Source organism: Apus apus, chromosome 10 (assembly GCF_020740795.1).
Source record: "Apus apus isolate bApuApu2 chromosome 10, bApuApu2.pri.cur, whole genome shotgun sequence".
NCBI lineage: Eukaryota > Metazoa > Chordata > Aves > Apodiformes > Apodidae > Apus > Apus apus.
In genome coordinates, this window is record NC_067291.1 from 21,467,874 (window position 1) to 21,495,581 (window position 27,708).

Consider the following 27,708-nt stretch of genomic DNA (forward strand, 5'->3'; position numbering starts at 1 on the left):
TACAGCACAAAGCACCACCACAACCTTTATAGAAAAATAGATGTAATAAAGTTGTTCAGTCCTTCCCTTGTCATCTTTATCACTTGAGCAGCTGCCACCCAGCAGGGCCCAGGCTGGAGGGGCAGAGGGTCCCTCACGGCCCCAACACACAGACATAGGTGGTCCAGGGCCCACACACCACCTCCTCTGCTCGCAGCCCCTCAGCCACCAGGTGCTCGACACGGCGCGGGCGGTCGGAGCTGACGTTGTCCCCGTGTCCCAGCTGCCCATATTTACCTGCAGACACCAGAGTCGTGCCACAGCATGTCCCCGTGGGTCCCTTTTTTGGGGCGGAGCACCCCTGTACAAGGGGCTCCAGCCTGGAACCCAGGGGAGTGATAAACCTTTGCCCAAGTCACAGAGCAGTGGCGTCACTTACCCCAGCCCCAGGTGTAGAGCTCGCCACCTCCTGCCAAGGGGACAGCACCATCAGCCCCGGGGAGCCCTGCCCCCCACCCCCAGGCGGGTGCCACCCCCACGGGGCACTCACGTGTGACAACAGCCGTGTGCCGGGAGCCGCAGCTGACCCTGCTGACCTCCAGGTCCTGCGGCAGATCCAGCAGCGCCGGGAACGCCTGGATGGCAATGAATGCGCCGTCCTCAGCCGCCCGCTGCTCCTGGGGGGGTGGTGGCAGGGGGTCCCCTGGGGACGATCTGACCCTCAGCCCCCCACAGCCACCGGGCACTGCCAGGCTGGGACCCCATGGCCCCAGGCCAATGGCACTGCCACCACTGCAGCCCCACCAGCAGCACTGCTACCCGCACCTGTGTCCTCGGACTGCGCCCGCTCCTCCGCCAGCGCTTTGGAGGGCAGAGCCAGCTGCCCTGACTCATTCCAGCCCCACATGTACAGGTCTCCTGCCTCTGTGGGTTGGGGGGCATCAGGGGCAGCCCCAATAAGAGCTCAGCCCTGAACCCCCTGTCAGCAGCAGCGTGGGGTGTGCCAGGGCACCAGCACTGTGCTGGGCTCTGGGCACCAGGGATAGGGGGGCCCCTGTGCCCTGCTCAGTCCCTCACCACTGACACTGGCCGAGTGCCACCCCCCCGCTGCCACCGCCGCCATCCGCAGGCCGGCCAGCGCCTCCACCAGCCGCGGCTGCTGCGCCGACTCCAGCGTCCCATGGCCGAGCTGCCCGTGCCTGCGGGGAGACACAGACAGACAGACACCCCCTGCACCCCTCAGCCTTCATCCCCCCCTGCCCATCCTGACTGAGCCCTTCCAGCTGCTGCTGCCAACCAGAACCTCCAGGACTCCCCTCGAGGGCCATGTGCCAACCAAGGGGGACACAGGGACCACCCCGGGGTGGGAGTAGATCTCAGATGCAAAGGGCTCTCCAGTGGCAGGTGGGTGCCTTGGTGACGTGTTGGAGGAGCAGAAGCCAGAGCTGAACAAGCTCTGGTGTGGAGCAGCTGGGTGGGGCTGAGGCAGGGCACAGACATGGTGCCCACTGTGACCCCTCCCCATGGGAAGAAGTTTGTGCTGAGCTGATGGACCAACTGCCTCAGCAGGTGCGTGGCTGCCCCTCCATCACCTGCCCGAATCCCAGTGAGAACAAACACCAGGTCTGCAGGAGGGTAAGAGGGGATGGGCTTGCACCTCAGTACCTCTGTCCCCACCCCTGTACCCCTGAGCTCCCACAGCCTCCCCCTCCCCAGCACCAAGCAGGGTGGGAAGGTGAGGGAGGGGAAGACTCAATGGCAGCTGTATGTAATCAAGATTACTTAATAGTTATTAATTGTAGCTCACTAATTATGTGAAACACCATGAAGTAATCAGTGGTGTGTTCACCAGTCAGTCAATTTACTTTATCAGTTTATTTTACCGTCTTTACTAATCAATCACCACTACAGAAACTTGGACCAGTTTACCTCAAGCCTGTGAGATAATGGAAGGGGGGGGCTCAGCCCCTGAGGTGAGCCCCACTACCCCCTGCATCCCAAATCCCCCTCATCCTCCCAGTGTCCCTTTTGTACCCCCTCTCATCCCTCATTCCCTCTGGGCCCCAGCACCCACATCACCCCCCTCGAGTCCATAACACCCTCTCCTCCCACAGCCCCCTGACTCACTGAGCCTGCAGCCATCCCCCAACTTCTGCTGCACCCCACTGTGCCCCCCCACACCCCCATCCCATTCATACACCGTGTAAGCCCTCCCTGCACACGCCTTGCACTTCTCTGCACCCCCATATCTCCCCCATCCTGTAACCATTTTCTGCACCCCCATATCCCCCCATCCCTTTCCCATAACTTGTACCCATTCCCTGCATCCCCATTTACTCCCAACCCCTTCCCACACCCTGTACCTCCTCCCTACACCCCCATCCCCTTCCCACACTCTGTACCCTCTCCCTTCTCCCCTATAACCACTCCATCCCCTTCCCACAGCCCGTAGCCCTTCCCTGCACTCCCATATCCCGCCCATCCCCTTCCCACACCCTGTACCCCTTCCTTGCACCCCCATATCCCAACCCCTTCCCACACCTTGTACCTCCTCCCTACATCCCCATTTACCCCCATCCCTTTCCCACACACTATAACTCCTCCCTACACCCCCTGTACCCTCTTCCTGCACCCCCATATCCCCCCATCCACTTCCCACAGCCCATATCCTCTCCCTGCACCCCAATATCCCCCCATCCCGTTCCCACACCTTGTACCCTCTCCCTACAACCCCATATCCCCCTCATCCCCTTCCCACACTCTGTACCCTCTCCCTTCTCCCCTATAAGCACCCCATCCCCTTCCCACGCCCCGTATCCGTTCCCTGCACTCCCCTATCCCTGCCATGCCCATCCCACACCCTGTAACCCCACACACACCCCTCCTGCTCCCCTCTGTGCCCCACATCTCCCCTGTGCACCCACCCTGTCACACCCCTTCTGCGGGGCGGGCGCAACCTCCCCCGCACCCCCGGACCCGTGCCCCCCGTGGGCTCACCTGCCGCCGCCCCAGGCATAGACCTCCCCGCTGGTGGCGAGTGCCAGGGCGTGCTCGTGGCCCAGGACCACCCGGCGGGCCCGCACCCCCGCGGGCAGGGCCAGGGGGGCGAAGAAGGGCGGGCGCGGGCGGACGAAGCCGTCGGGGAGCAGCGGCAGCGGCGGGGGGCGGTGGGGCCCCGGCGGCAGCGCCCGGCTCCAGACGGGGGGTCTCCGCAGCCCCCCCCGCGGCCAGGCCCGCGCCGCCGTCGCCCCCCGCAGCACCAGGTGGGTCTCGGAGGGCAGCGCCTCGGTCCAGCCCCGCAACCGCCGCCGCAGCCCCGCGCTCCGCAGCTCCAGACCCGCATCTGCAGCGGGCCCGTCAGCCACGGGGAAAGGGGGTACCCAGGGAGACGGGGACACGCCGGGGGGACGGAGAATCCCGGGGGGCTGGGTGGGGAAAGATATCCCGGGGGAACCGGCAGCGCTGGGAGGGGGTCAGAGCACCCCGGGGATGGGGCGGGAGAGAACCCAGGGCGGGGGACGGAGCATCCCGAGGGACAGGGACATCCCGGCGGGACCATCCCAGGGGAACGGAGACATCCCGGGGATGGGCTTGGGGAGGGGAGAATCCCGGAGGAACCGGCAGCGCTGGGAGTTGGGGGGCAGAGCTCACCGGTCTCCACCACCACGTAGCTCCAGGAGGGCCAGACGCGGCGGATCCGCTCGGCCCCGGGCTCCAGCCGCCGCGGGCCCGGGCCCGGCGCCGCTTCCCCCGCGGCCTCCTCGGGGCTGAAGCCGAACACGAGCCACGACCGGCACGGGGCCGCCATGGCGGGAGGGGCGGGGCCGGGGCGGGGCCGTTACCGGAGGCGGCGCTGGGCGGGGCGGGGGGCACGGAAAAACGGACAGAGGCGGGGCCGTGGTCCAAGAGCAGCTTTAGTGCGGTGTCACCGGGCGGGCTCAGCGCCGCACCGGAGCCCGGGCCAGCCCTCCCGGTTAAGGCAGTCGGTGGCAGAGGCAGCAGCGCGTCCCATCCCCGCCAGGGCACCGGGTGCCCCAAGCACACGAGGCCCCACGGCAGCAGCAGCGAGACAGCTCCTGGGGGCAACCAGGAGCCCAGCTGGTTGGATGGGGCTTGGAGCAACCTGGTCTAGTGGAAGGTGTCCCTGACCCTGCAGGGGTTGGAACTGGATGGTCTTTAGGGTGACTTCTAACCCAAACCAGTCTGGGACTCTGTGATCCTGGCCGGATCCCCCAGCAGCGCGTGAGCACCAGCCCAGAGCAGCGTGTGCAGGCAGTGCCCGGCCTGGCCCTCACTCCTGGCTGGGGTTGGGCTTGATGAGGCCATAAGCCACGGCCTGTGCCAGGCTCTCCTTGGCAGCCTGGGCCACGCGGGGCTTGTCCTTGTCCTTGGCAAGCACGGAGAGGATCTCCAGCATCTCGCTGGCCATGAGCTGCTCGGCCACCTCCCGCTCGGCCGCCATCATGTTCATCACCACCACAGCCCCGCGGTGCTGCAGCTCGACACTGGGGCTCAGCAGCAGGGCCTGCAGGATCTCCAGCCAGTGCACTGTCTGTGGGGGGAGCGGGGCCACCCTCAGCACTGCACTGGGACATAGCTCCAGGACATCAGGGAAAGGAACAGGGGATGCTGGGTGCTGTCCCAGGGGTTCCCAGGTGCCCCCAGCCCACCACTGGGTACTCACCACCTGGGGGATCCGCTTGCAGATGGGGGGGTGCAGGGCAGTCAGCATGGCCAGGGTCCCCGAGGCTGCCCGCCGCAGCTTCTCATCCTCCTCCCCGCTGTACAGCACCAGCAGCTTCAGCCGGTCACTGCCCTCAGCCAGGAACAGCTCCTGCACCTGCAGGGGGGAGGAGGAGGAGGTGGGGGAGCTGGGGGGGTGTGGGGGCCGGCAGCCCCGCGCAGACCCCCAGCCCAGTCCTCACCTCTTTGCTCATGGCCATGTTGCACATGCACTCTGTGGCAGCCAGCCGGATCAGCTCGTGCTCCTCAAACATGTAACCCTCGATCATGGGCACGGCCTTCTCCTTCAGGATCTTCTGCCTGCAGCAGGGCTTGTGTGAGGGGCAGGGCAGCACCCCAGTGGGAAAAGACAGAGACCCCTGCCCAGGCAAGCCCCTACCGCAGCCTCTCACTGATGCCAGCCAGGTTGGTTAATGCCATCAGCCCCTCAAAGTTCTCCAGGCCCGTGCGCTGAAGGTGCAGAAGGCTCACCAGGGGACGGACCACCTCGTATATCTGTGGGCACAGCAGGGCAGGGCTAAAAGCCTGAGCAAGGGGCAGAAGGGGCTCTGTGCCCCTTGGACTTCAGCCCCGGGGCTGCCAAGGCCTTTCCTGGTGGGCGAGAAGGAGCTGAAGCCCACCCTGTCCCAGATGGTGGACAGAGCCAGAGGCAGCCCCTGCCAGGGCAGCGCCTCCTCATGCTGCACAGCCAGAGCAGGCACAGGCTGGGGGCTCCCAGGCCAGGCCCAGCTGCCTATGTGGGGCCCTGTCCCTCAGCCCACGAAGGTGACACTCACCCGCTCTCCAGGGAAGGCCATCTCTGGGTTGGAGGTGATGGTGATCTTTGCCAGGGCCTGGGCTGCCTTGGTCTGCCCCACCTCAGTGCCCTCCAGAGACAGTGGGATGAGAGCCTGCAGCCACAGACACAGCAGCTGGGTCACAGCAGCCCCTGTTTCCCCAAGGTTCATGTGGGAGGGAGCTGGCATGGTCCCTGCCCAGTCACAGCCACCCCTCGAGCCCCCCAGTGTGGCACAGTCCCCTCACCTTGCCTCCTCCCTGTGCAACCACACCGCCCCGGTCCTCTGCCTCATCAACCAGCGCCAGGAACACCCTAGGGACAAGGCAGAGCTGGGGACCTGCCACAGCACATCCCAACCACACCCAGACACACGCAGCAGGTTGCACCCGGCTCCCGACGTCCCCCTTCTCCTCCTGGGAGCTGCCGTGCACCCAGGCTGGCCGTCAGCCCTGCTCCCTCCTGGCACACCCGTACCTGGAGATCAGCTCCCGGCAGGAGCTGGTGAGCGCCGGGTTCTCGCTCCTCACCATGCAGGACAGGGCAGACACCACCCCTGCCGCCAGCAGCTTCCGCACACGGCGCCTCACGAAGTCTGGCTTGTCCTGTCTCAGGGACAAGGTCACTGCTCGGCTTGGTGGCACCAGCCACCCATTGCCACATCACCAACCTCACTCCCAAGGGTCCCAAGGACCCCCTGGGCCCTGCCCACCCATGTGCTCTCCCGGTGGCTCCCAGGGACAACCGAGCCCCCTCACCTTGGGGTGCTGCTCGGGAATGTGCTGCTTGGCATACTTGGCCAGCTCCAGCATCTGGGGGTCTGGCTCCTCGTGGTCGTAGCTGTTGGTGCAATTCACGAGCGTGGAGGCGACGGCGTAGAGCACACTCCTGTCCTCTGACTGCAGTGAGAATGGGACACCATTGCACCCAGGATGGAGAGGACAGCCCACCCAGCACCACCAGCCCTGTCCACAGCCCCCAGCCCTGCAGCATGAGCCTCACAACCCCCCCAGCAGGTCTCCCCAATGCCCCTGTGCCCACCGCAGGACTCAGCACCCACCTTGGCCAGATGGAACATGGCCTGCATGGCTGCCTTGTCCTCCACAAACTCCTCCTTGACGTCTGCGTCAAAGGTGAGGTAGGCCAGGCCCTCCACAGCCCAACGCCGCGTGCCCGCGTCGATGGCCTCATTGCAGAGCCACCTGGGAGAGGGGCGGGTGAGCCCGGCTGCGGGGGGCACCCTGCCCACACCCCCCCACCAGCACCCACTTGCGGCACTGCTTGGCCAGCTTCATGGTGGAGCCCTCGGCAAACTGCTTCATGCTGAAGTCGGTGCCTCCAGCGGAGCCCAGCTTGCAGAGCCCCTGCACGGGAGCAGCGTCAGGGCAGGGACAGCCACAGTCACCCTGAGCACCCCCAGCAGGGAGGAGACAGCACCGGGGACCCACGGCCACCCCCCCAGCTCACCACCAGGGCGCGGATGCGGATGCTGTCCCTGTCGCTGTGCTTGTAGATGTCCTTCAGCAGGGTGACGCCGTTGGCCGTGATGAAAGACGCGCGCTTGGCCTTGTCGGCCGCGTGGATCAGCGCCTCCACCGCCACCAGCTGGTGCGCCTCCCGCACTGAGGCGCAGAGGGACAGCACGCTGTCCATGATCCCCTCCAGCTCCAGAACCCTGTTCCCAGCGTCCGAGGGGCCCTGCAGCAGGCAGGACACCGCCTGGATGGCTCGCAGCTTCCCGGACAGCTCCTGCCCCTCGAACCAGCTCCTGCAAGGGAAGACCACCCAGAAGGAGATGGCTGCTCCCACCAACAGCCCCGCCTGCTGCACCCCGGCACGGCAGGTCTCCAGAGGGTCTGCAAACTGCTTTTATCACCAAGAGCAAAAAGCTCTGCAGACAGGGGAGGCTGCAACTTCCCCAGATGAGTGCTGGCTGTACCAGACCAAGACCAACGTCCCCAGGAGCACCTGGCCTCACCTCACGTAGTCCTCACACAAGTGGTGGAAGTTCTCCCTCTCAGCATCACACTTCAGGTCATCGTACAGCTTGCTGAGCAGGACTGAGGCGCTCATCCGGCTGTTCTCTGTCACGGGCAGGCTGCCCGGGGTGCCACACACTGTACTGCCCACCTCCAGGATCTTCTTCAGGCCTAGGAGGACATGGAGATCCGGTGAAGAGCAATATGGAGTGCATAGGGGAGCTGAGGTGTGGCACCCTGAGGCAGATGCCCCAGCGGGACACCACGGGCTGTCCTGCTCACCTTGGTCAATCACCCAGAGGCTCAGGCTGTTGCTGGTCTCCTTTGGTGACTTCCTGGGCACCACCTTGATGAGCAGGTTGAGCGCGTTGTCGCGGCCATGGGCAGAGGCCCCTTCCAGCTCCAGCAGCTCCAGGAGGTGCTTGATCAGTAGTTTCAGGTCTTTTGAAGTATCTTCCAGAAGAGCCAGTACCCAGCAATTAGTGCCCTGGGCAGTGGCCTCACCTCCACTGCGGTCAGTAGATGCTGCCATGACCAGGGGCTGCTGCCTCCCTGCTCACCCTGTGACAACCCTGGACCACCCAGCTCTGGGGCAGGCAGTGGGTGGGCTGTGGGAGCAGAACTCACTGCAGCTCAGCCCTGCCCGCCCCAGGGCACTCACCCAGCACCACGGCGTCCTCCTTGCCACGGAAGTCCTTCTGCAGCCCCTCCTTCAGGGACTCAAACACAGTGTGCAGGAGGTTGCAGGCTGCCAGGGAAACCTGCTCGTGCTCCACACCCAGCACCGCCGAGAGACGCGGGGCCCCCAGCTCCGCCAGGATGGCCGTGGTCTGGGGTACAGGCACAGCCGTCTGCTGGAGGCACCAGGGAAGCCCTGGCACTCCCCAGCCCCTCATCAGGATGTTCCCTGTCATGAGGCTCTTGCAAACTCAGCTCCAAGCTGCTCTGCCCAGCCGGGCTGCAGCCAGCCAAGGCCAGCAACACACTCTGCCCCACGCCTCTGCAGCCCAGCATCGGTTTCCCTGGACCAGACCCTGTCCCGTGGGAGAGCCGGGCGACAGCAGGACCCACCCGTGAGCGGTGGCCGGAGCACAGCCCCACCAGGGTGCGCAGGGCTGCCAGCATCAGGTCAGCCTTCGCCGTGTCCAGCAGCTGTGCCAGCAGCCGCACGCCGTCGCTTTGGAAGATCTTCTCTGCTCCAGCCTCCTCCCGAGCCAGCACGATCAGGTTCTGTGCAGCCTGGAGAAGGAGGGCAGTGCCTGGGTCACCTGCCCAGCAGAACGCAGCCCACCCTGCACAGGAAGCTCTGCAGCAGCAGCCAGGGCTGCCCCAGGCACTCCCACCCCCTGGGGAGGTACAGGAGGCCTGGCCTCCCTGGGCAGCACCATCCAGCCAGCAGTGCCGAACGGGGAACACCGACCCAACCCTCCCCACCTCCCAGCTGACCCCGCCACCCTCTGCTCCCAGAGCTCAGACCTTTTGCTTCTTGTCCACATCCTTTTCTTCAGGATCCAGCAAGATCTGGAACATCTGCTCCACCTTTGAGTCCGTGCAGGACATGGTCTTCATCTGAAACAGAGCAGACAGAGCAACTCAGCCCTTCCACCTCCCTGCACCCAGCACACCCCAGGGCGGCACGGCAGCCCCTGTCCCGTGCTGCCCCCGTCACCTTCTCGTGCATGGTGCTCCCCAGGGCACGCAGGGCCTCCTGGAAGGCCTTGTTGCGGGGCTCCAGGCTGACACAGCGCTGCAGGTCACCCACAGCCTGGTCCAGGCGTCCCAGCTGCTGCAGCGCCTGGCTCCGGCGGAACAGCGCCTTCACGTCCCGCCCGTCCGCTTCGATGGCTGCAACAGGCAGGGGGTCTGTGGCAAAGCCCCCCAGGCCGCTCTGCCCAGACAGGCCAGGCACAGAGGCTGGTCCCCTGCCAGCCACCACTGACCTTTGGTTGCATCAGCCTCCGCCTTGGTGTAGTCCTCCTGCACAGAAAAGCCATGAGACGGAAGAGCCAGACACAGTGCCCAGCACTACCCGTGGTGGGCAGGGGCAGCACTGGCACTGCAGGGGGAAGGAAGGGAAAGGCTGGGGGGTTTGAGGGTAGAAATGGCAAGGACAGGGACCCAGGGCAGCAGGACACCCTATCCTGCCAACAGTGTGACCCTTGTCGGGTCTCCAGACAGTTTTTGAGTGCTCCCAGCCCACCCGAGCCCCTGAAGTCCCTCCCTTGTCTCCCAGACAGTTCTATGGTAGGACATCAGAGGCACTGTGACTGCCTGGGGAACAGCCCCAGAGCACAAAGGCAGCCTAGAGATGGACAAGAGCACTTGACAGCCCGCCCGGGACGGCGGGCAGCTCAGGGCAGGGCCAGGGGGAAGGGAGAGCCGAGGAGACAGTCAGTGTCCTCCCTCGGGATGAACACTGCCCTGCCCGGGGACTGACGGGCCCTCCCGGCGCAGGCGCGGGGAAGTGGCCGGGGCGGTCGGGCAGGTTCGTGCCTGCCCCGCGGTGCCACCCCGCGCTCACCAGTTTCAGGTAGCAGGCGGCCCGGTTGCGGTGCAGCACGGCGCGCTCCGACCCGTCGTCGCAGAGACTCAGCGCCTGCGTGTACGCGGCGAGGGCCGCGGCGTGGTCCCCGGCCTGGAAGAGCGCGTTGCCCTGCGCCCGCAGCTGCCCCGCCGTCACCTGCCGACGGGCACCGGCTGGGACAGGCGGCCGAGGGGTGGGCACGGGCCGGAGCCCCCACGGGCGACAGCCCCGGAGATGGGCCCGAGACAGGCCCCTCGGACACGGGCCCGCTGGCCCCGGCCCCCATCACGCAGTGCCCAGTCTCAGCGCAGCCGCCCGCCCCTCCCCGGCCCGCCCGGCTCCGGCAGCCCCCAACCCGGCTCCGGCAGCCCCCGGTCCACCCCGGTTCTTCCGGCCCCAGCAACCCCCGGCAGCCCCCAGCTCGGTAGAGCCGGTCCTATTCTCCCCCGCACGCCCGGCCCCGGTAGCCTCCTCCCCGGCCCGCTCGGTGCCGGCAGACCGCTCCTCTCCCCTCCGCGGTCGCCCCCAGCCCCAGCAGTCCCCTCCTCTGCCGGCCCCGGCCCGGCGGTGCCCGCCAGCCCGCGCCGTCCCGCCAGCCCGCCCCGTCCCGCCGCGCTCTCACCGACTCCTCCATCGCGTCCCGCCGCGCCCGTGACGTCACCGCCCATCACCTGGGAAACCCGTGACGCCACCAGCCGCACCACGTGACGGGCGGGGCCGAAGGGGCGGGGCCGGGGAGGCACCAGCGCCCTCTCGCGGCCCGGCGGTGCCGGCGCCGCCACGTGCGACCTCGTGGGTGCGACCTCGTGTGTGACCCCCCACCCGTCTGTGACACCCTCCCCGCCCCCCCGCCCTCCCGTGTACCCCCCGGATCCCCCCCCCTCGCCCCCACCCCCCACTCAGCAGCCCCGGCCAGGGGCTGTTGGGAGCCCCCCCGAGCCGCGGTGCGGGCGGCAGCAGGGCCGGCCCCCCCCCGGGGGTCCGCAGGGCAGGAGGCGGCCGAGGCGGCAGTGCCGGGTGCGGTAGAAGTGGAGGAGATCAACGGCCATGAGGAGGAGGATGAGGAGCCCGTAGAGCCCCACGAAGGGCAGGGCCAGGGGGTTCCTGCAGGATGGGGAACCTTAGGAAGGGGTGGCTGTGGCCCCCGCTGGCACAGGGGCATGGCGGCAGCCCCCCCCCAGCCCTGCAGCCACACTGACCGGAGGAGGCCAGGGCTGGCCATGCTGGAGAGGTTCACCCCGGTGAGGGCCTCCAGGGCCTCCTGGGAGCAGCAGGACTTGAAGGCGTGGGGGCTGGGACGGCAGCAGAAGCGGTGGCTGGCTGGGTCGTTCAGCCGTGGGCAGTAGAAGCCGGGGTGGAGGCGGCCGTCAGGGCCAGCATAGCCCTCACAGAGGTGCAGGTTCTGCCCCAGGGCTGTGGCCAGGAGCGGGCACTTAGCCAGGGCTCAGCCCCCAGAGCTGGGTGCCACGAAGCCACCAAGCATCAAGGCGAGCTGGCAGCTGGTGCAGTGCGGTGGGACAGGCTGCCAGCCCTGGCAGGGGCCTGGCCAGGACACTGCAGAGCCTCCCACACCCTGGACCCAGGGGGTCTCACCGCCACAGCACAGGAGCCCCTGGCTCAGCCCTGGGGGTGGGCTCAGCCCCCAGTGTGGACTCCTTGGTGGGCTCCTGCCAAACAGGCAGCACCAGCCGAGCACAGCCTCCCAGGCACCACCTGCTGGTGACCACGGCCCCATGTGTGCTGTCACCCCCAGTGCTCCCCATCGCCCTGGCAAGGGCAAACCCAGGCAAGGAGTGTGATAGGGAGGGAGAGGCCCCCAGCCAGCCCCAAAGCCCCATGCAGAACCACCTCCCCATCCCCACCCCCCCCAGGAACAGCACTTTGCACCCCACAGATGTGCTGCATTGGGACCTGTCTGGCCCCTCCAAGGACACCATCCCCACTGTGGATTCCTGCTCCCCAGCATGGACCCCCAGCCTGGGAGCAGCCCACAAGGGACCCAGCCCCAGAGGGATGGGGAGGATGGGTCCAGGGGCAGGAGAAGCAGGAGGGGGACTGTACCTGTCATAAAGAGCCCAGGGCACAGAGCTGTGAAGAGGAGTAGGCAGAGCAGGAGCCCATCCAGCATCTTCTCGGCCGACCCCGGGCAGAGGCAGCTCTGGCTGTGGCAGAGGCAGAAACCGCAGCCCCTCCTGCCCCCGCCTCCATCGCGGCCCATCAGGAGCCGCTCGGAGCCATTAGAGCCTCCTGCACTCGCTGCCCGCTCCGCAGGGACCGGGCGGGAGGAGGGAGCATCGCTAATGAGCTGCTCGGGGCGAGTGCGGGGCCGCGGGCACCTTCCCCCCCAACAGAGGGGCACTGAGGGTCCATGAGCCCCAGGGGGCACCTTGGCGTGCCTGGGGACCCCGGTGTCACAGGCAAGGAGCAGGCTGGGGCAGGGGCAGGTGCCTGGCCCAGGGGCTGCGGGCAGGTGGGCTGTGCCACAGCCCCTCGGTAGCCCAGCAAGCCCTGGGCCAGCAGCCTGGCCCCCTGCCAGCCGTGCCATTAGCCAAGCCCCAGCAGAGCTGCCCATGGCACATGGTGGCCTCTCCGCTGGAGGGGAGATGGAGCTAGAGCTCAGCCAGCACCCCCTCCTTGCCAGCCCTCTCTGCCAGCACCCCTAATTAGTCCCAGGGGGGGCAGGGGCGTGGCAGCCCCTGCGGTCCCCACGGTCCCCACAGCAACCGGGAGGATGCTCCTGGTGAAGCACCTTCCCGCAGCCTCTGGGGCAACACAGGTGGGCAGCCAAGCTCCTTGGGCACCCGAGCACAGCCCAGGGCTTCACACCCTGCTGTGCCAGCCTGCTCCAGCCTGCTGGACACAGCTGAGGACCCCCCAGGCAGTACCGCCCCAGGACACCCCACAGCAGCGCCCCACAGCCTGGTGCACATGAGCAGGGTTCTGCTCTCCTGACAGCTGCACACGTCTCAGCCCTGAGCACCCGCAGCCCTAGGGGGTCACATGTGGGTGACACAGCAGACAATGACCCCCCCATCCCCTCCCTGCTGGGCTGGGCCCCGTTCCTGGGGGGCTGGGGGGTCCTCAGTGACTGCCAGCGCCTGCCCCTTCACCCCCAGCAGCCCCAGCAAGGACCAGGCTACCAGGCTCACACCAAAACGGTCCCTGGCCACAGCGAGCTGCCATGGGGAGCTGCCCAGCCCCCCCCCCAAGCCCTGCTCCCCGCCAGAGCCACAGACAGACACAGACCCTCTGAAATAGCCTCGTGTTTCCTACAAGCTCCGGATGAGCTCAGTCTCCAGTTCACAGCACTGCCCTGGCCAGGGCTGCCGGCACCCCATGCGCTGCCCCACGGGTCAGGGGGAGCCCAGCAGGGCCTCTGCCCCCAGAGGCTGGGTAGGCACCCTCCTGGGCACCAAGCAGAGCCCAGCCCGTGCCCTCCATGCCCAGGCAGTGTCCGGCAGCTCCTGCACAGTCCTGCCACAGTAGTTTGCTTCTGAAATCTATCTGAGAACACGGGACTAATAAATTAGACAGCAGCAGCCTTGGCAAGCCTGGCACCTCCTGCCCAGCACCCGCCTGCCCGGGCCCGCTGGCCCAGCCTCTGCTGGCCGTGCCGGTGCTGCTCCCACGCTGCTCCTCTCCCCCTCTGGGAGACACTACCCCAGGCGGATGCGGAATGTGGAGATTTCCATGGGGTCCAGGTGGATGTTGGTGCTGTTGGAGGCCATGCTCAGTGGGTACATCAAGGTCAGTGAGGTGGGCTGCAGGGAGCCCAGCTCCAGCCCCCGGAACAGGCTGCCCAGGGCCAGCTGGGGAGAGAGGAGAGGAGGGAGAGGGGCTGGCAGTGAACGGGACATGGTGCAGTGGGACTCAACCCACTTGGGGTGCTGGTGCTGGGGGACCTGCAGCCCCTCCAGGCTCCATCCCTGCTTGGCACAAGCACAGGAACAGGCACCAGGCATGCTGGGGCCCCCAGCCTGGCTCTGATCTGGCACTGGGTGCAGGTGGCAGCCTGATCCTACCTTGCCCTGGCTGGTGGTGCAGTTAAACCCCAGGTTCTTGGCCTCCAGGCTGCAGTCAAAGCCTTTGCGGTGCAGGATTAGGGCTGCCTCGGCTGAGGGCAGGGAGTCATCCTGCTGGGGAGCCGGGGTGTGAGGGGCAGGGCTGGGGACAGACCCCGGAGTCCCGCTGCCCCCTGCGCAGCTCACCTCAGCTTGCAGCGTCCGCAGGTTCAGGATGTGGAAGTCGCAGGGGAGGGTGTTGGAAAGGGGCGCAAAGGAGCGCAGGGCTGGTGGGACCGGCTTCTCCTGGGCCACCGGCATGACCAGGGCCTCGGCGTTCAGGTGCATGGAGGTGATGTGGCTCAGCAGGGAGGGGAAGCTGATGGGGTGGCCGTCCTGTACCTGCTGGGGAGCAGGAGAGTCAGCGCCGGCTGTGGTGGCCCATGGGACCTCCCATCTTTGCAGCCCCTCCAGCAGCACCCAGAGAACAGGCACCTGCCAGCACAGGGCACCCAAAGACCCCCCGCCCAGGTGTGACCCCCTCCCCAGCACACACAGAGGGAGGGTGGCTGCCTGCGGGCAGCCCAGCTAGCCCATGGTCAGACAGCAGGGCCTGGCTAGGCTAGTGGCTAGCAGCTAGTGCACGAGACAGGGAGAGACAGCAGGGCCAGGCCGGCCGTTACCTCTGGGCTGCCAGTCCTGGCTCCAGGGAAGCCCAAGGCTTTAAACATGGAGGTCAGTTTGGAAAAGAAGCCGGAGCTCTGAATGGGTGACACGGCGCATGCAGCAAGGGGACGGGACAAGAACACGGTGATTACGAGGGCAACGTGGCTCCACAGGGACGATCCCTGCTCCACGATCCCACCCTCCCTGGGGCCCCTGCTCCACGTATTCACAGAGTTGTTTGGGTTGGAAGGGACCACTGAAGATCATCTAGTTCAACCCCCCTACTGGAGCAGGATCACCTCCAGGCATGGCCCATGACAGCTGGTAGACCCTGCACCCCAAAGCCCACGTTTGGACACGGACGCCTCGGTCCTGCTCGGCACACGGCAGGGCTGGGCTCTTGGGGTGAGCTGCCCGGTGCCCCCGCCCCGTCCCGCAGCCTCGCAGCCCCGCACCTTGCTGGCAGTGGTGCGGCGCTCCAGCAGGAGACGGAACCGGTTGCAGGTCCGCTTGTTGTCCTTCAGCCCCTGGCCCAGGCCCCGGTTGTCGTCCTGCATGAGGCGCCGGTCCAGGATCACCTCCAGCTGGCCTGCAGGGAGCGGCCCACGCAGGGCTGTGAGAGCAGCCAGCCGCCCCCCACGGCCCCTCCGCACCGACGCTGCTGGGGGCCCAGGGGCAGTGGGCAGCCCCCAGGGCAGCAGGGCTGGGGCACCCTGTGCCCACCCGCAGCACCCTCCTCCCCAGCACGCCCGGCTCTGCAGCGGCCCCGGGGGCTGGCTCACCGCTGCCGAGGCTGGAGACCCCCAGGGCCTGGGCTGTGTGCAGGGTCAGGCGGCTCTGCGTGTCCTGGATGTAGGCCATGGCCGGCATGGGGTAGAAGTTGGCCTGCAGGGGCAGCTTCCTCTGGTACCTGCGGGGCTGGATCTGCCGAGGGGCAAAGGTCAGAGGCAGGGGGTGGCTCCCGCAGTGCCCAGGGCACCATCCCTCAGGGCCGCTGCTGTCCCTCCCCAGGCAGCTGGATACCTGGAAACCGTTGAGGTCGGTGAAGAAGGCATCGTCACTCTCAATGTCCGTGGTGAAGCGCAGGGCCAGCTCCTTGTTGACATGGTCACGGATGTCCACCACGCAAGACACGTCCAGAGACAGGCCCTCCACCCCTGCAGACAAGCAGTGAGGAGCTGGGCCCCACGGGAAGCATGGCCCCGGGGCCAGCGGCCACCCCAGCACCGCCTCATGCTGTCCGACCTGGCACGTTGTAGAGCCGCATCACGGTCTGGACATGCTGGTAGTAGCTGGCGACCTCTGAGAAGAGGGGTCCCTCGGTCACCCGCACCACCGGGGGTTCCTTGGGGGCGTAGGGCTGTGGGGAAGGAGGGCTGCAGCAGCAGGGCTGCCAGGCGGCCACAGGCACGGTGCAGCCGGCGCAGGGGCAGTGCCGTACCTTGGCCTCGCCGTCGGGCAGGAAGAGGTAGGCTCCGCTCTTGTCCTTGGAGGTCCTGGTGCCGTAGACAAGGAACTCGCTGCTGACCCTCTGCTCCCGCTCCTCGCCAGCTCGGCGGACGCTCTGCGGGGCCAGGAGAGCGGTGACCCCACCTCACACCGGCACCGGGCACCCCCTCGTGCCCCCTCAGCCCCCGCGCTCACCTGCAGCAGGCCCGAGCTTCCCGAAAAGCAGGCCCGCAGGTGCTGGTTCTCCAGGCAGAAGTCATCGGTGGTGGCCGGGAAGACGTGCAGGGGCACAGGCTCCTGCCTGCGCACGGACACGTCCCGGCCATGCAGGTAGAGGCGGGTGGAGGCCACGGGCCGGCCGTCCAGGGACCGGTGCAGCTGCAGGACACGCAGCCCCAGCGCGGGCAGCCGGGCCAGGACCGACACCTGCGGGACACAGGGACCTGAGCCAGCCCCTCCGGGGGGGCAGCCAGGACCTGCCGGCTGTCGGCAGGGCAAAGACCCCAGCTTGGTGCTCCTGGGAGTCTGCTGAGGGGGGACATGCATGGTTAGCAAGCAGTGGGAGCTGGTGGTGGGATGCGGGGACATTTCTTGCCACCAAGGAGGGCTCAGGGTGTCCCGGCCATAGCCACGGGGCAGTGCGCGCGGAGCTGGCACACACGGGCTGTGCCGCAGGGGACAGAAGTGGCACCAGGGCACCCTGTACCTGGTAGACATCAGGCACCATGTCAGTGGCAGAGCCCCAGTGTGCGCTGAGCTGGACGGGCAGGGGCTGCCCCTCCTCAGAGAGCACTTGCACGTGCGGAGAGTCCACCAGCACGGGCACCACGCTCAGCCGCTCCTGCTCCAGAGGGTTGAACACCACCAGGAACCTGCAGGGTGGGGTGACATGGCCATGGCCACCCTAACCCCTTGATGGCCGGGTGCCCCCTGCCCCACACCACCCACCTGCTGCTGTCCTGAGCCCCAGGTCCCCCCTCACCACCCCACCATGGCCCCCCAAGCCCTGAAAGCAAGGCAGGCAGCCCATACCGTGGCGACGTGTCCAGTTTGACCACTGTCTTCTCTGGGAGGGAGTCCTGGCCGGGGCGTGTGTCGTCCTGGGGAGGGGAGCAGTCAGAGACGGGGTGTGCAGGGAGTGGGCAGAGCTGTGCTCTGGGGGCACGGGGCAGCCGCCCCGCGTGGCTCGGTGTGCCAGGCGCTGCTCACCATGCCGAGGAAAGGCGCAGCAGGGTCATGGTGGTACGTCTCCTTGTTCCCCAGCACCAGGTAATGTGCGGCGTTGATGATGACGCGCTTGAGGTTGGTGAGGGAGTGGAGCAGCCTGGGGCACGGGCAGAGTGAGCCATGGCGACCGTCCCCCATCCTGCCCCAGGCCCCCCAGCATCCACCGCCTCCCCCAGGAGAGGGTCCTGATAGACCCCCACACCCAACCACACTCTCAACCCCATGCCCAGCAACCCAACTGGGGACAGGCCCTCCATGCTGCACCCTGGTCCCTCGCACACACCGGACTCCGTAGTCAACCGCCACGGCCTCCTTGGCGGTGCCGGTGATGGCGTCGTGGTGCTGGAAGAGCCCCAGGTTGCGGCGCGCGTTGCTCAGCAGGGCATAGTCCGAGAGCGGGTACTTGCCATCGGCGCCGGCGCGGCGGGCGTGGGCGAGGGCCAGGCTGAACAGGATCTCTGCCCCCCTGCACAGGGACAAGGGTCACCACGAGTCCCTCCCAACCCCTGCCCATGCCCTCCCCTGCCCGGGGACCTTCCCCTCACCGGAGATGGGCCTCCAGCACACGGTCCAGGCTCTTGTAGAAGGGCCGGGAGGTGTAGTAGCCGGTCCAGTAGTGATCTTCCCGGTCGGCATAGGAGAAGAAATCCCCGCTCAGCACTGGGAACCCAGGTGGCTTCATCCCTGGCACGATGCCCAGCCTCTTGTACAGGGCATCAAAGTAGTCTGAGAGTGTCCCAAACTGCACCTGTGGGATGGCCATGCAGCCCTGAGTACGACGGGACCCGCTGTAGCTCTCCCCACCCTCCTAGCACTGCGCACTGCCTAGGCTCTGTGTGTGGGGCCCTGCTCCCCCAGGCCCCTAGAGCTCCCCACACCCACTTGGACATGGAGGTTGGGCTGGGAGTTGAGGAAGTCAAAGAGGCGCTGGTAGTTGAGGAACTGGGCATCCCACTCCTGCGGCTTGTCGTAGCGGAAGTCGTCTCCCAGGGGCACCAGCAGCACCTTGCTGCGGTACAGCTTGGACTTCTTGCGGTACTGGTCCAGCAGCAGCTGGGCCCTGCGGGGGGGTCCGGGCTGTCAGGCGGGCTCTGCAGGCCTGGGGCTCAGCCCTCGCCCCTGCAGCACTCACCGCTCAGCCACGTTGCTGTCGGTGATGGCTCGGGGAGGCACCTTCCACGGGCAGTTGATGCGGCCGCCCGGCAGGCGCTTGAAGTCGAACTGGCAGCAGATCTTGGGGTCTGGCCCACAGGTGTGGGGCACATCATAGCTGTAGAAGGGCATCATGTGGCAGAAGATGTCGGTGCTGGCGTCCGGGTCTGTGGGGCCAAGGACAGGTGAGCACCAGCAAGCGCTGTCCCTTGCTGCTCCCCGAGCAGGGGGACACCCAGCAGGCAGGCACAGGGATGGCTGGTGAGGCAGAGCTGACCTGGCACGTGGGCTCAGCAGCTCAGAGCCCAGAGAGCCCGGCAGCCTCCCCGGTGCTTGTGGAATCACCCTGAGGTTTTCCCTCCCAGCACTCAGCTCACCAACATACAAGAAAGCGGTTGGTAGCTGTCCCCTGCTGTCACCTGCCCTGGCACAGCCCCCCTCCACGGTCACCCCCCAGCAGCCCCTCACCCCAGGTCTGTCTCCACATGAACTCCAGGTTCTGGGTGGCCGCAAAGTGCTTCTTGATGGCATAGTGCACGCGCTGGATGAGCATGCCCGTCAGGTTGGAGCGCTTCAGCAGGTAAGGCATGGTGGAGCTGTGCCCAAAGGGGTCGACAGCCCAGCCCGAGCGGGGTGTCACGCCTGGGGACACGGAGAGCCATCAGCACCTCTGTGAACAGGAGACAGGGGTACCTGGATCCCCTGCCAGCATCCTGCCCCCTCCTGTGCCGTGTCCCACCAGCTCTCACCAATGTTCTTCTCCAGCCACTGATGCCCCTCAATCAGCTGGTCAATCATGGCAAAGTAGTGGGAATTGGCCTCATCGGGCATCACCCAGCCACCTGTCACCATCTCCAGCTGCCCATTGCCAACCAGCCTGCACAGGAGACACACGAGAGGTGATGAGCTCCAGGCAGAGCCCTGTAGCCATGGCAGAGCCTCCCCCACCTTGGAGCCACCTGGGTCCCACCACAGCCTCTGTGCACCACTGCCCACCCTGTCTCCACACAGACAGACCCCCCCCTACAGCACCACACTTGCTGAGATCCCAACCAGAGCCCATCCCCACACAGGCCCTCCCCTCTGTCCTTCAGCTCCAGCCCCCCTGGGGCAGGGGGCTGACCAGAGAGACTCCACTGTCCTGCCCTCCAGGTACCCCTGAGGGTGCCCTGGCCTTTGCACCACTCAAGCCCTGAAGCAGAGTTCACACACTCAGGGTTACAGCAAGGAGAAGGTTTCCCACCCCCCGGGCATGGGGAGAAAGAAGCCCAGGGCAGGGACCCGGGCCAGGCCGCCCTACCTGCGCACGGCTGCCCGCTTCTGGGCACTGATGTTGTCCCACCACTTGGAAAAGAAGGAGATCTCGGACCAGATGAAGCGCCGGCGCGGGTCCTCCTGCATCTTCAGCACCATGCTGTTGAGGATGTGCTGTGTCTGGTCGTAGTAGTACTTGTCGAAGGTCTTGATCCAGCCTGCCGGCACGCGCGGGGGTCACTGTGGGGGTCCAGCCCCTCCCCACCAGCAGTGTGGGGCGGCAGGGGCTGGGAAGGGCCTCCCCGCCCTCTCACCTGGGTCGTTGTGGGAATGTGGCACCACAAACACCTGCAGTGGCTCCGTGTCCCACTCATTGGGCTCGTAGGTGATATCGAAGCCCTGCTTCCACACCCCGCCGTCCTGGTTGTCGAAGGGCAGCAGGGAGTAGATGGCCAGCATCTGCCAGGTGGGAGACAGGGATCAGGGGGCAGGACTGAGAGACTCCCCAGTGCAGCAGAGCCAGGACCCTAGGGGCGCCCCAGCAGGGACCCCTGGTGCAGGCAGAGACAGGTCCCAAGCCTCCCAGAGCCCCTCACCTGCAGGTCTGGGCTCTGGCCCTTGCCCCCCAGGGCAAACTGGCAGTCCTGTGGGGAGACGGAGAGGAAGCTGGGGCGACTCTCGGGGGGCAGCACCCAGGAGACATTGGGCGTGTGTGGGGGCAGCGCCGGCTGCCCCTCGGCGTGGGCTGTCAGCTCCAGCACCGAGTCCTTGATGTGGCTGATGATCTCGTGGTTCTCCTCCAGAAGCTGCTCTAGCTGCTCGATGCGGTTCTGCAGCACCGAGATCTGGCTCTGGGGGACACAGATGCCGCGGTGAGGGTCACCGGTGCCCGCTGACAGCAGCAGGGCCCCAGCTGGCCCCATCCCGCTCGCCCCCAGCCCCGCCGCTCACCCGGGGGAAGTTGCCCCCGCTCTGGTGGCGCGCAGGGTCGTGCTGCACCCGGTCCAGCATCAGGTAGAGGGAGAAGACGGCCACGCAGAAGATGGCAGCTCCGCAGACTGTCACCTGCTTCTTCAGCTTCATCCCGGAGGGCCGCAGGGACGGACCTGGAGCAGGGCACAGCGGTGACACAGACACTGCCAGCCGGGGGCAGCGACAGGGGGCCGGGGGCCGGGGGCCGGGAGGGGACAGGGCAGGACAAGGGGGGCAGGAGGGGACAGGGGGGACAGGGGGCGACGGTGCCTCCCGGGCTGAGCCCTGCGGGGCCCGGGGTCGCACAGTCCAGCCCGGTCCCCCGGCCCCTGCCCACCCCTTGCCCCCCGCTGCCGCCCTCCTCCTCGCCCCCCCCCCGCGTCCTACTTCGCTTAATCCGGCGCCGTTTATTTACAGCCCGGGCCGCCCCGCGGGCCGGGGAAGCCGGGCGGGGGGTGGGACCGGGGCAGGCCCCGGCGGCCGCAGCGAGCCGGGCAGACCGGGACTGTGCGCGGGGGGACCGGGGACGCTCCGCTCTTACCCCGGGCGGCTCCGCGGCCCGTCCCGGCTCCTCACATCGCCCGCTCCGGGCCCCCCGGCTGCCGCGGCCGCGATGGGCCAGGCCCCGCTCGCCGCCCCGCCCCGGCCCCGCCCCGGGAGGCGGCTCCACCGGGCAGCGCTGCGGGGGGCACCGGGAGCGGCACCGGGACCGGCACCGGCCGCCGGCACCCCCGGGCGCTCGGGACCGACCCGTTCGGGATTCCCGTGGCGTCAGTGTTGGGTCGAGGTACCAGCGAACCCAGTCGCGGTGCGACCTGTCCGATGTGCCATCCCGGTGTGCCCGGTCCCAGTGTGCCCTCTTCCTGTGAACCATCCCGCTGTCCCCCGGGGTCTGTGCCCCCGTAACCCCCAGACGCGGTGCTGCAGAGCTCGTTTGTTTATTACAGAGGATGAAGCCCGGCAGGAGCTGTGGGTGCCGCGTCCCCGGGGCGTGCGGGAGTCCCCGGTCCTGGGCTGGGCAGGGGACACAGCCGAGAGATGGAGGCTGCCGGCAGGACGGATCCGGGGGCGCGGTGTTGCCCTGAGCTGCCCTCGGCCCGGTGCCCGCCCTCACCGGTGCTTCTTGCGGATGGCGGTGAGGTCCTGGTGGATGGTGCTGAAGTTGGGCCGCTTGCGGGGGTCGTACTCCCAGCACCGCTGCATCAGGCGGTACACCTCCTCGGGACACTGCTCGGGGGGGTCCAGTCGGACGCCTGGGGGATGGCAGGGACGGGGACATGGCCACTGGTGCCTCGCCCCCCAAAGCCCCACCCCGTGGTCTCAGCTCTGTTGTAGACCCACGGTGCTGGGCCCATAACTCTCAAGAGCCAGACCCCGGCCGGGCCCCTTACCCTGCTCCACGGCCTCTCGCGTCTGCTGGTTGCTGAGGTTGGCGTAGGGGACAGCGCCCAGGCTGAAGGCTTCCCACAGCAGGATCCCGAAGCTCCAGACATCGCTCTCAGAGCTGTATCGACCTGGGAACACGGGGCAGGAGGGATACTGGTGGCTGGGGACACCCACGGCACTGTTGCCCATGCTGGTGAAGGCCGGGATGCCCTGGAGTCTCACCTCCCTGGACTCCTGGCTCCCTTCTGTGGAGCTGTGGGGCTGCTGGGCCACGCCCAGCTCCATTCCATACCGTAATTGAGTGCTTCAGGGGCGGTCCACTTGACAGGGATCTGCTTCATGCCCCCTGTGGAGGCATAGATGCCATCCTCCTCCTCCCGCGACATCCCAAAGTCACTGATCTTCAGGACATTCTTCTCTGTCACCAGGCAGTTGCGAGCGGCCAGGTCCCTGGGAGGGCACAAAGCCATCAGCTGCACTCCTGACCATCCCCAGGGGCCTCTGCCTGACATGAGACAGGGGGCAGCAAGAGTTGGGGGTCCACCCTGCCCTGCCTGGCACCTGCCCATGCTGGATCTCACCGGTGGATGCAGTGCTTGCTCTCCAGGTACTCCATGCCAGCTGCAGCATTTTCCGTCATCTTGATCAGGTCCTTCACCCGCAGGTGGGGCCCCTCACTGCGCAGGAAGCTCAGAAAGTCTCCGCCTGCACCCAGGATGGCAGAGCTGGCTGGTGGCTGCCCTGGCACACCGTGGCCAGCTCACATGGCCAAGCGCTGGCTGCCCCAGCAGCACGGGAACTGCAGGACACGGCTGCTCACCCTGCACCAGCTCCATGACGATGTAAATGGGCTGCTTCTGCGTGCAGACTCCAATCAGCCGGACGATGTTGGGGTGGTTGTACTGCTTGAGGATCCTGCAGGGGCAAAGAAGGACACCATGTGCAAGGGACCACCTCCAGGATGCTCTGCCTGGCCATCCTGGGGTTGTGACCTCAGCACAAGGATGCTGCAGTCCAGATGGGTTTGAGCAGCCCCAAGTCCTTAGGACAGACAGACAGGCTGGGACAAGCATGACAGCTGTACAGACCTGGCTTCCTGCAGGAACTTGGCTTTGAGTTCCGGGGGGAGGGTTTCCCGGCAGGATTTCACAGCCACGGGGGTGTTGTCAGCACGCAGGCGGCCACTGAACACCTCCCCAAAGTTACCCTGCCAAGGGACATGGGTGTGCTGGCCCAGCTTGCCACAGCGTGACCCGAAGCAACCTCTGCCCTCCCACAGAACACACGGGAAAGCCCTTTCCTCCTGCAGATCCCACGGGACAGCCCTGCGCTTCAGCCCGCAGAGCCTGCACAGGCACGGACCAGAGCCCTCCCAACTCACCCGGCCGATGCGCTCCCCCAGCAGCACATCCTCGTGGTTGAGCACCCATTTGTCCTGCAGCGGGCAGACAATGAGAGCTGTGAGCCAGCACCCCCAGGCCCATATCCCCCTGCCCCTGCAGCTCTCACTCAGACCACCTGGAGGGGTATCCCCAGCCACCAGGACCCCCCCTGGGGCTGAGTCACCCTGTCTGGCTGCAGGAGCCACTCGGGGCAGAGGCCAGACATGGCTGCCCCGTGCTCCTCGTCCCTCTCCCCACCTTGGGCACAGCCCGGACCAGGACGATCCCGCTCTTGCGGGTGATGGGCTGCTGGCTCTGCAGGAGGTGCTCGATGAGCAGCGGGATGGTGGGGAAGCCTTCCCCCTCCAGCCGGTACATGCTCTGCGGGAAGGAGAGGCCGATGGGTTTTCCTGCACACGTGGGCGTGCTCAGGAGGGCTGGCGTGCAGGGGTGTGCCCAGCACAGGGCTCAGGACACGCTGGCACACCGGGTGGGGGGAGCTCTCACCAGCGGACGTTCACACACACCGCGTCGGGCTCAGCCCCCGCGCCTGCCCCGTGCAAGGACGGGCACAAACCACTCGTACCGCACACACACCGCGGCCCCGCGGGCACAGAGCTGGGGCCGTGCCCCGCAAGGACCGCCGCAGGGCCACCCCCGGCCGCCTGCCCGCCCGCGGTCACTCACGTCGGCAGCCTGGATGATGAAGTGCCGGGGCTGCCCGTCCCACAGGACGCTGAGCACGTACTCCTGCTTGCCCTGGCTCTCCCGCACCAGGAAATCCCCGCTGCAGCTCAGCAGCTCCTGCACCTCCGAGCGCGGGATGGCCCCGTGGTACCAGACCTGCTGGCACAGCGGCTTCTGCACCTCCGGGATCAGGGGCACGGGGGGCGGCAGCTGGATGGAAACAGGGTGAGCCGGCGGCGGGGCCAGCAGCGGTGCCCGCAGCAGAGGCTGGAAGGGATGGGGCACCGAGGGGAGGGGGCTGTCGGAAAGGAGAGAGTAGGGGATCCGGGGGACTCGGCAAGGCAGCTGGGCGGGAGGACAGGATGGCCAGAGGAACCCATGGACTCACCGAGAACTTGGGGCTGAAGATACCCGAGATGTGGTTCTTGAGGGTCTCCAGCGCAGTGGCCCCGCTCCGCTCCTGCTCCTGGGGAGAGGCGAGAGCTGGGCACTGGGCAAGGGGCCACCACAGCCCACCATGCCCCAGCCCACCATGCTCCAGCCTGGCACAGAGGGCAGGACTCACGGTGGAGGAGACAGATAGCCGGTCCTCGGGGAGGGGCAGGGCGGGCAGGGGCTCCCCAGCCCCCAGCTCCCCCAGCTTCCCGGCCAACAGGTCCCGCTGTGCCTGCAGCTTGGTCTGGGTGCAGAGGCAGCCCTCGAGCTGCTGCTGAGCCTCCTGCAACGCCTGCCGCTTGCCCAGCAAGTGCAGCCTGAGGAGGGGACAGGGACGTCAGCCCCCACGGCCCCCACCCCCTCATCCCCCTGCCCCCAACTCCTCACCGCTGCCCAGGGCTCCGGCCCTGCTCCTCGCCACTGATCTCTGCCTGCAGCTCCCACACCCGCTGCTCCTTGCTGCTCGCAGCCTCGGTAGCGGCCGCCAGCTCCTCCTCGACGGACGTCAGGCTGCCGGAGACACGGGGGCCGGTGGGCGCGGAGCCGCGCTGCCAGCAGCGGCAGCCCCTGCCCCCGGCCCGGCCCCGCTCACGAGTGCTGGACACTCTCGATGGTCAGTTCGTTCAGCTGCAGCTGCCCCGGCGCCAGGTTCTCTGTCTCGTCCAGCAAGCTCTCATCAAAGGACACAGCCGGCGGCACCTCGGAGCCGTACCTGTGGACACCCAGCATGGCTCTGCCTCCCACCTGCCCTGTGCCGGCAACCAGCACCGGTAGAGGGGCTGTGGCTGCACGGGGCCCTACCTGTGAGTCTGGATAAAGCTGCTGTACTCGGTGGCTGGGTCAATGGCCTCGATGGCACTGGCAATTTCCTGGTGCAGGGCCAGCACATCCTCCTGCACTAGGCTGCTGATGCTGTAGTACTCCTCGAGGATCTCCTTCCTGTGGGGACATGGGCACTGGGTCCCTGAGGCCACCAGCCCTGCCCTGGCACTGCTGCCTGGGCTGGCTGGTCCCCGCATGCTGCTGGCTCGTGCCCTCAGTCCCCACATCTCCAGTGGAGCTGCAGGCATCACCATGATGGCTGTGGGTGATGGGGCAGGGAAGGTGCATGTGGCCAGTGGGTCTCTGGCAGGCGTAGGGAGCACCATGGGGGTACCCAGTTATGGGCACCAGGATGTGGGGCACACAGAGGGACTCAGGGCAGGCAGTGGGACACAGGGCAGGCAGAGCTCTTACAGGACAAGGACCATCTCCTGCTGCAGGCTGTAGAGGGACTGGTGGAGGGTAGGCAGTGCCCGCTGGTAGTGGTGGTGGTGGTGCAGTGCAGCTGCCTGCACAGCCAGCACGTACTGGTTGTGCAGGGCGTACAGCTTCCAGAGGCTGCGCACATATTTCTCCTTTGCCTTGTCCCGCTCCTTGTCTGGGGGGAAAGGCCATGGAAAACATCCACCACTGCTGGTCCCAGCAAGGAATATGGACAGCCGGCAGGGCTGGGGCAGGAACAGGGAGTGATGAGGCCAAGAGGGAGTCCCACGTCAGGGACACAGCAGGATGGGGATGGGGCAGGGGCTGGGCTGGCAGGCACCTTTGATGGCCTCCTGGTACTTGCGCTTGGCCTGGGCACTGTCACGAGCCAAGCTGCGGTACTGTGCCTTCAGCTTCTCCATCTCCTGGTGTGTGGTCTGGGGGGATGGATGCTGTCAGGGGGGCTGCACCAGGCTGGGGCCCCCACTGTCCCCCAGGCCCCACATACCCGGGTGTACTCCTGGCTGAGCTGCTGCCACTGCTCGCTGAAGGCCCTACGGAGCTGCTGCTTGTCACGGATGAGCAGGCTCAGCTTGGCCAGTGGCCCCGCAGACAGCTCCTCCGCGTGCCGCCGCAGGATCTGGCTCAGCGTCTCTGTCCGGCTTGCCAGCACCCACCAGGACTGCGGGGAAGGGGCGTCAGGGACAGCCAACCCCCTGGCACCGCACTGCACCGGGCCCACATCGCAGCCCTCCCTACCTCCCCGATCTGGCTGCCGTGGTCACTGGAGCGGAGCTGCCCGAAGCCCTCCTGCTTCTCCAGCTGGGAGAACATGTGGTGCAGCAGCCCCGCGTACTCCCGGTCGCTCTTGGCACGCTGCGACATCCACTTCTTCATCAGCTCCAGCAGGCGCAGCTCGCTGTCCTGCAGCCGCAGCAGCGCGCTGTGCCCCTGCGGGCACCACAGCTCGGGGCCGAAGCCCATGGCTCCGCCGTCCCGGGCCGGGGGAGGCTGCGGAGCGGCAGAACCTGAGCCACGGCTGCCGCCCCGCGCCGCCCCGGGGCCCTGCGCATCCTGCACCCTCCCGCCTCATCGCCCCGTCCCCGGGACGTGGTGCCCGGGTGGGGGAAACAGCCCTCGCTGCCCCACACCATCTGCCTTGCAAAGCGCATCCAAAGCAGTCGGGAACCCCGAGCCCCGCGGCAGCCGGGGCGCCTGGGGACGGTACCAGGGAGGAGGAAGCGTGGGGTCAGAACCCGCAGCGTCACCCCTGCTGAGCGCGGGGCTGCTCCTCGAGGGCAGCGCGGCAGGGTCCCCCATCCCTGCCGGGGCGCCAGCAGCTCTAGCCCTGTTCTGCCCATCGGCGTGGTCACCAGCAGGGACAGCTGGGCACAGGGGGGCTCTCGGGGTCAGGGCATAGGGAGGAAGCTGGCAGGAGGGGGATGGAGGAAGGCACTGAGGCTGGCTGTGCCCCAGCACCCAGGACTCTGGCATGGCCCTTGGGAGCCAAATTCGTCCCAGCCGTGGCCCTGGTGTGCTCTGCCCCACGACAAGGGCATAGCAGGAGCCGGAGGGTGCTGGGACAGGATGTCCTCTGGCACAGCCTGCAACCCCTCAGAGGGACCCCCCCAGTCCTGCAGAGGGGTCCCCTATCCCTGCCAGTGTCCCACTGGGGCAGGGCCCCTCCAACCTGTGTGTGCCGCGAGGTCTCTGCCGTGGGGCTGGTGCTGGCGTCCTCCCGGGGCTGGGGCTGGCGCAGTCTGGACCTAGTGCAGCTCCAGCTCCTGGGGAGGAACAGGAAACCCGGTGCTGACCATACAGCCATTGCGAGATTTCCTGCCCTTCCTCCCCT

At 67.2% G+C, this 27,708-nt stretch overlaps 5 protein-coding genes across 14 annotated transcripts; all 5 read right to left on the bottom strand.

Annotated features, from left to right (window-relative positions):
- Positions 1–25: 25 nt before the first annotated feature.
- Positions 26–3,793, bottom strand: RCCD1 (RCC1 domain containing 1). Of its 2 annotated transcripts, none has more exons than XM_051628845.1 (7): positions 3,631–3,793; positions 2,977–3,322; positions 1,057–1,178; positions 805–903; positions 530–682; positions 419–448; positions 26–276 (listed from the first exon to the last, which is right to left on the bottom strand). In XM_051628845.1, the coding sequence occupies exons 1-7, from the start codon at positions 3,785–3,787 to the stop codon at positions 134–136; spliced, it is 1,050 nt and encodes a 349-aa protein (XP_051484805.1). In that variant the 5' UTR covers positions 3,788–3,793; the 3' UTR covers positions 26–133. The 2 variants fall into 2 exon arrangements, with proteins under 2 accessions (XP_051484805.1, XP_051484806.1); XM_051628846.1 differs by having other exon boundaries at positions 181–276; positions 530–614.
- An 82-nt stretch (positions 3,794–3,875) lies between these two features.
- On the bottom strand, positions 3,876–10,657 carry UNC45A (unc-45 myosin chaperone A). Its single transcript, XM_051628830.1, has 20 exons — positions 10,623–10,657; positions 9,998–10,156; positions 9,417–9,453; positions 9,146–9,321; positions 8,953–9,045; positions 8,548–8,715; positions 8,138–8,306; positions 7,759–7,929; positions 7,476–7,647; positions 6,965–7,265; positions 6,767–6,861; positions 6,558–6,699; positions 6,256–6,396; positions 5,975–6,102; positions 5,746–5,812; positions 5,499–5,612; positions 5,102–5,217; positions 4,905–5,022; positions 4,664–4,819; positions 3,876–4,531 (listed from the first exon to the last, which is right to left on the bottom strand). Exons 1-20 carry the CDS (start codon positions 10,632–10,634, stop codon positions 4,271–4,273), a joined length of 2,796 nt encoding a protein of 931 aa, XP_051484790.1. The 5' UTR covers positions 10,635–10,657; the 3' UTR covers positions 3,876–4,270.
- Positions 10,658–10,899: 242 nt separating this feature from the next.
- Positions 10,900–12,128, bottom strand: LOC127388760 (protein shisa-like-1). Its single transcript, XM_051628561.1, has 3 exons — positions 12,062–12,128; positions 11,200–11,413; positions 10,900–11,104 (listed from the first exon to the last, which is right to left on the bottom strand). Exons 1-3 carry the CDS (start codon positions 12,126–12,128, stop codon positions 10,900–10,902), a joined length of 486 nt encoding a protein of 161 aa, XP_051484521.1.
- Positions 12,129–13,247: 1,119 nt separating this feature from the next.
- On the bottom strand, positions 13,248–21,844 carry MAN2A2 (mannosidase alpha class 2A member 2). 9 transcript variants are annotated; one of them, XM_051628821.1, is made up of 24 exons: positions 21,836–21,844; positions 20,701–20,855; positions 20,346–20,600; positions 20,064–20,208; positions 19,796–19,967; positions 19,245–19,372; positions 18,964–19,137; positions 18,476–18,662; positions 18,226–18,403; positions 17,889–18,091; positions 17,627–17,809; positions 17,326–17,440; positions 17,149–17,216; positions 16,823–16,988; positions 16,312–16,542; positions 16,109–16,231; positions 15,913–16,027; positions 15,691–15,824; positions 15,450–15,591; positions 15,123–15,256; positions 14,685–14,762; positions 14,209–14,406; positions 14,023–14,136; positions 13,248–13,809 (listed from the first exon to the last, which is right to left on the bottom strand). In XM_051628821.1, the coding sequence occupies exons 2-24, from the start codon at positions 20,830–20,832 to the stop codon at positions 13,657–13,659; spliced, it is 3,528 nt and encodes a 1,175-aa protein (XP_051484781.1). In that variant the 5' UTR covers positions 20,833–20,855; positions 21,836–21,844; the 3' UTR covers positions 13,248–13,656. The 9 variants fall into 9 exon arrangements, with proteins under 9 accessions (XP_051484781.1, XP_051484785.1, XP_051484783.1 ...); XM_051628825.1 differs by lacking the exon at positions 21,836–21,844 and adding an exon at positions 21,263–21,345 and having other exon boundaries at positions 14,023–14,133; positions 14,209–14,403; XM_051628823.1 differs by lacking the exon at positions 21,836–21,844 and adding an exon at positions 21,263–21,345 and having other exon boundaries at positions 14,209–14,403.
- Positions 21,594–27,601, bottom strand: FES (FES proto-oncogene, tyrosine kinase). Its single transcript, XM_051628833.1, has 19 exons — positions 27,547–27,601; positions 26,616–26,867; positions 26,365–26,538; positions 26,197–26,293; positions 25,848–26,031; positions 25,413–25,550; positions 25,204–25,323; positions 24,999–25,121; positions 24,742–24,928; positions 24,565–24,642; positions 24,177–24,386; positions 23,748–23,870; positions 23,489–23,542; positions 23,196–23,314; positions 22,928–23,022; positions 22,689–22,812; positions 22,400–22,557; positions 22,113–22,235; positions 21,594–21,974 (listed from the first exon to the last, which is right to left on the bottom strand). Exons 2-19 carry the CDS (start codon positions 26,838–26,840, stop codon positions 21,832–21,834), a joined length of 2,475 nt encoding a protein of 824 aa, XP_051484793.1. The 5' UTR covers positions 26,841–26,867; positions 27,547–27,601; the 3' UTR covers positions 21,594–21,831.
- Between the last annotated feature and the right edge of the window lie 107 nt (positions 27,602–27,708).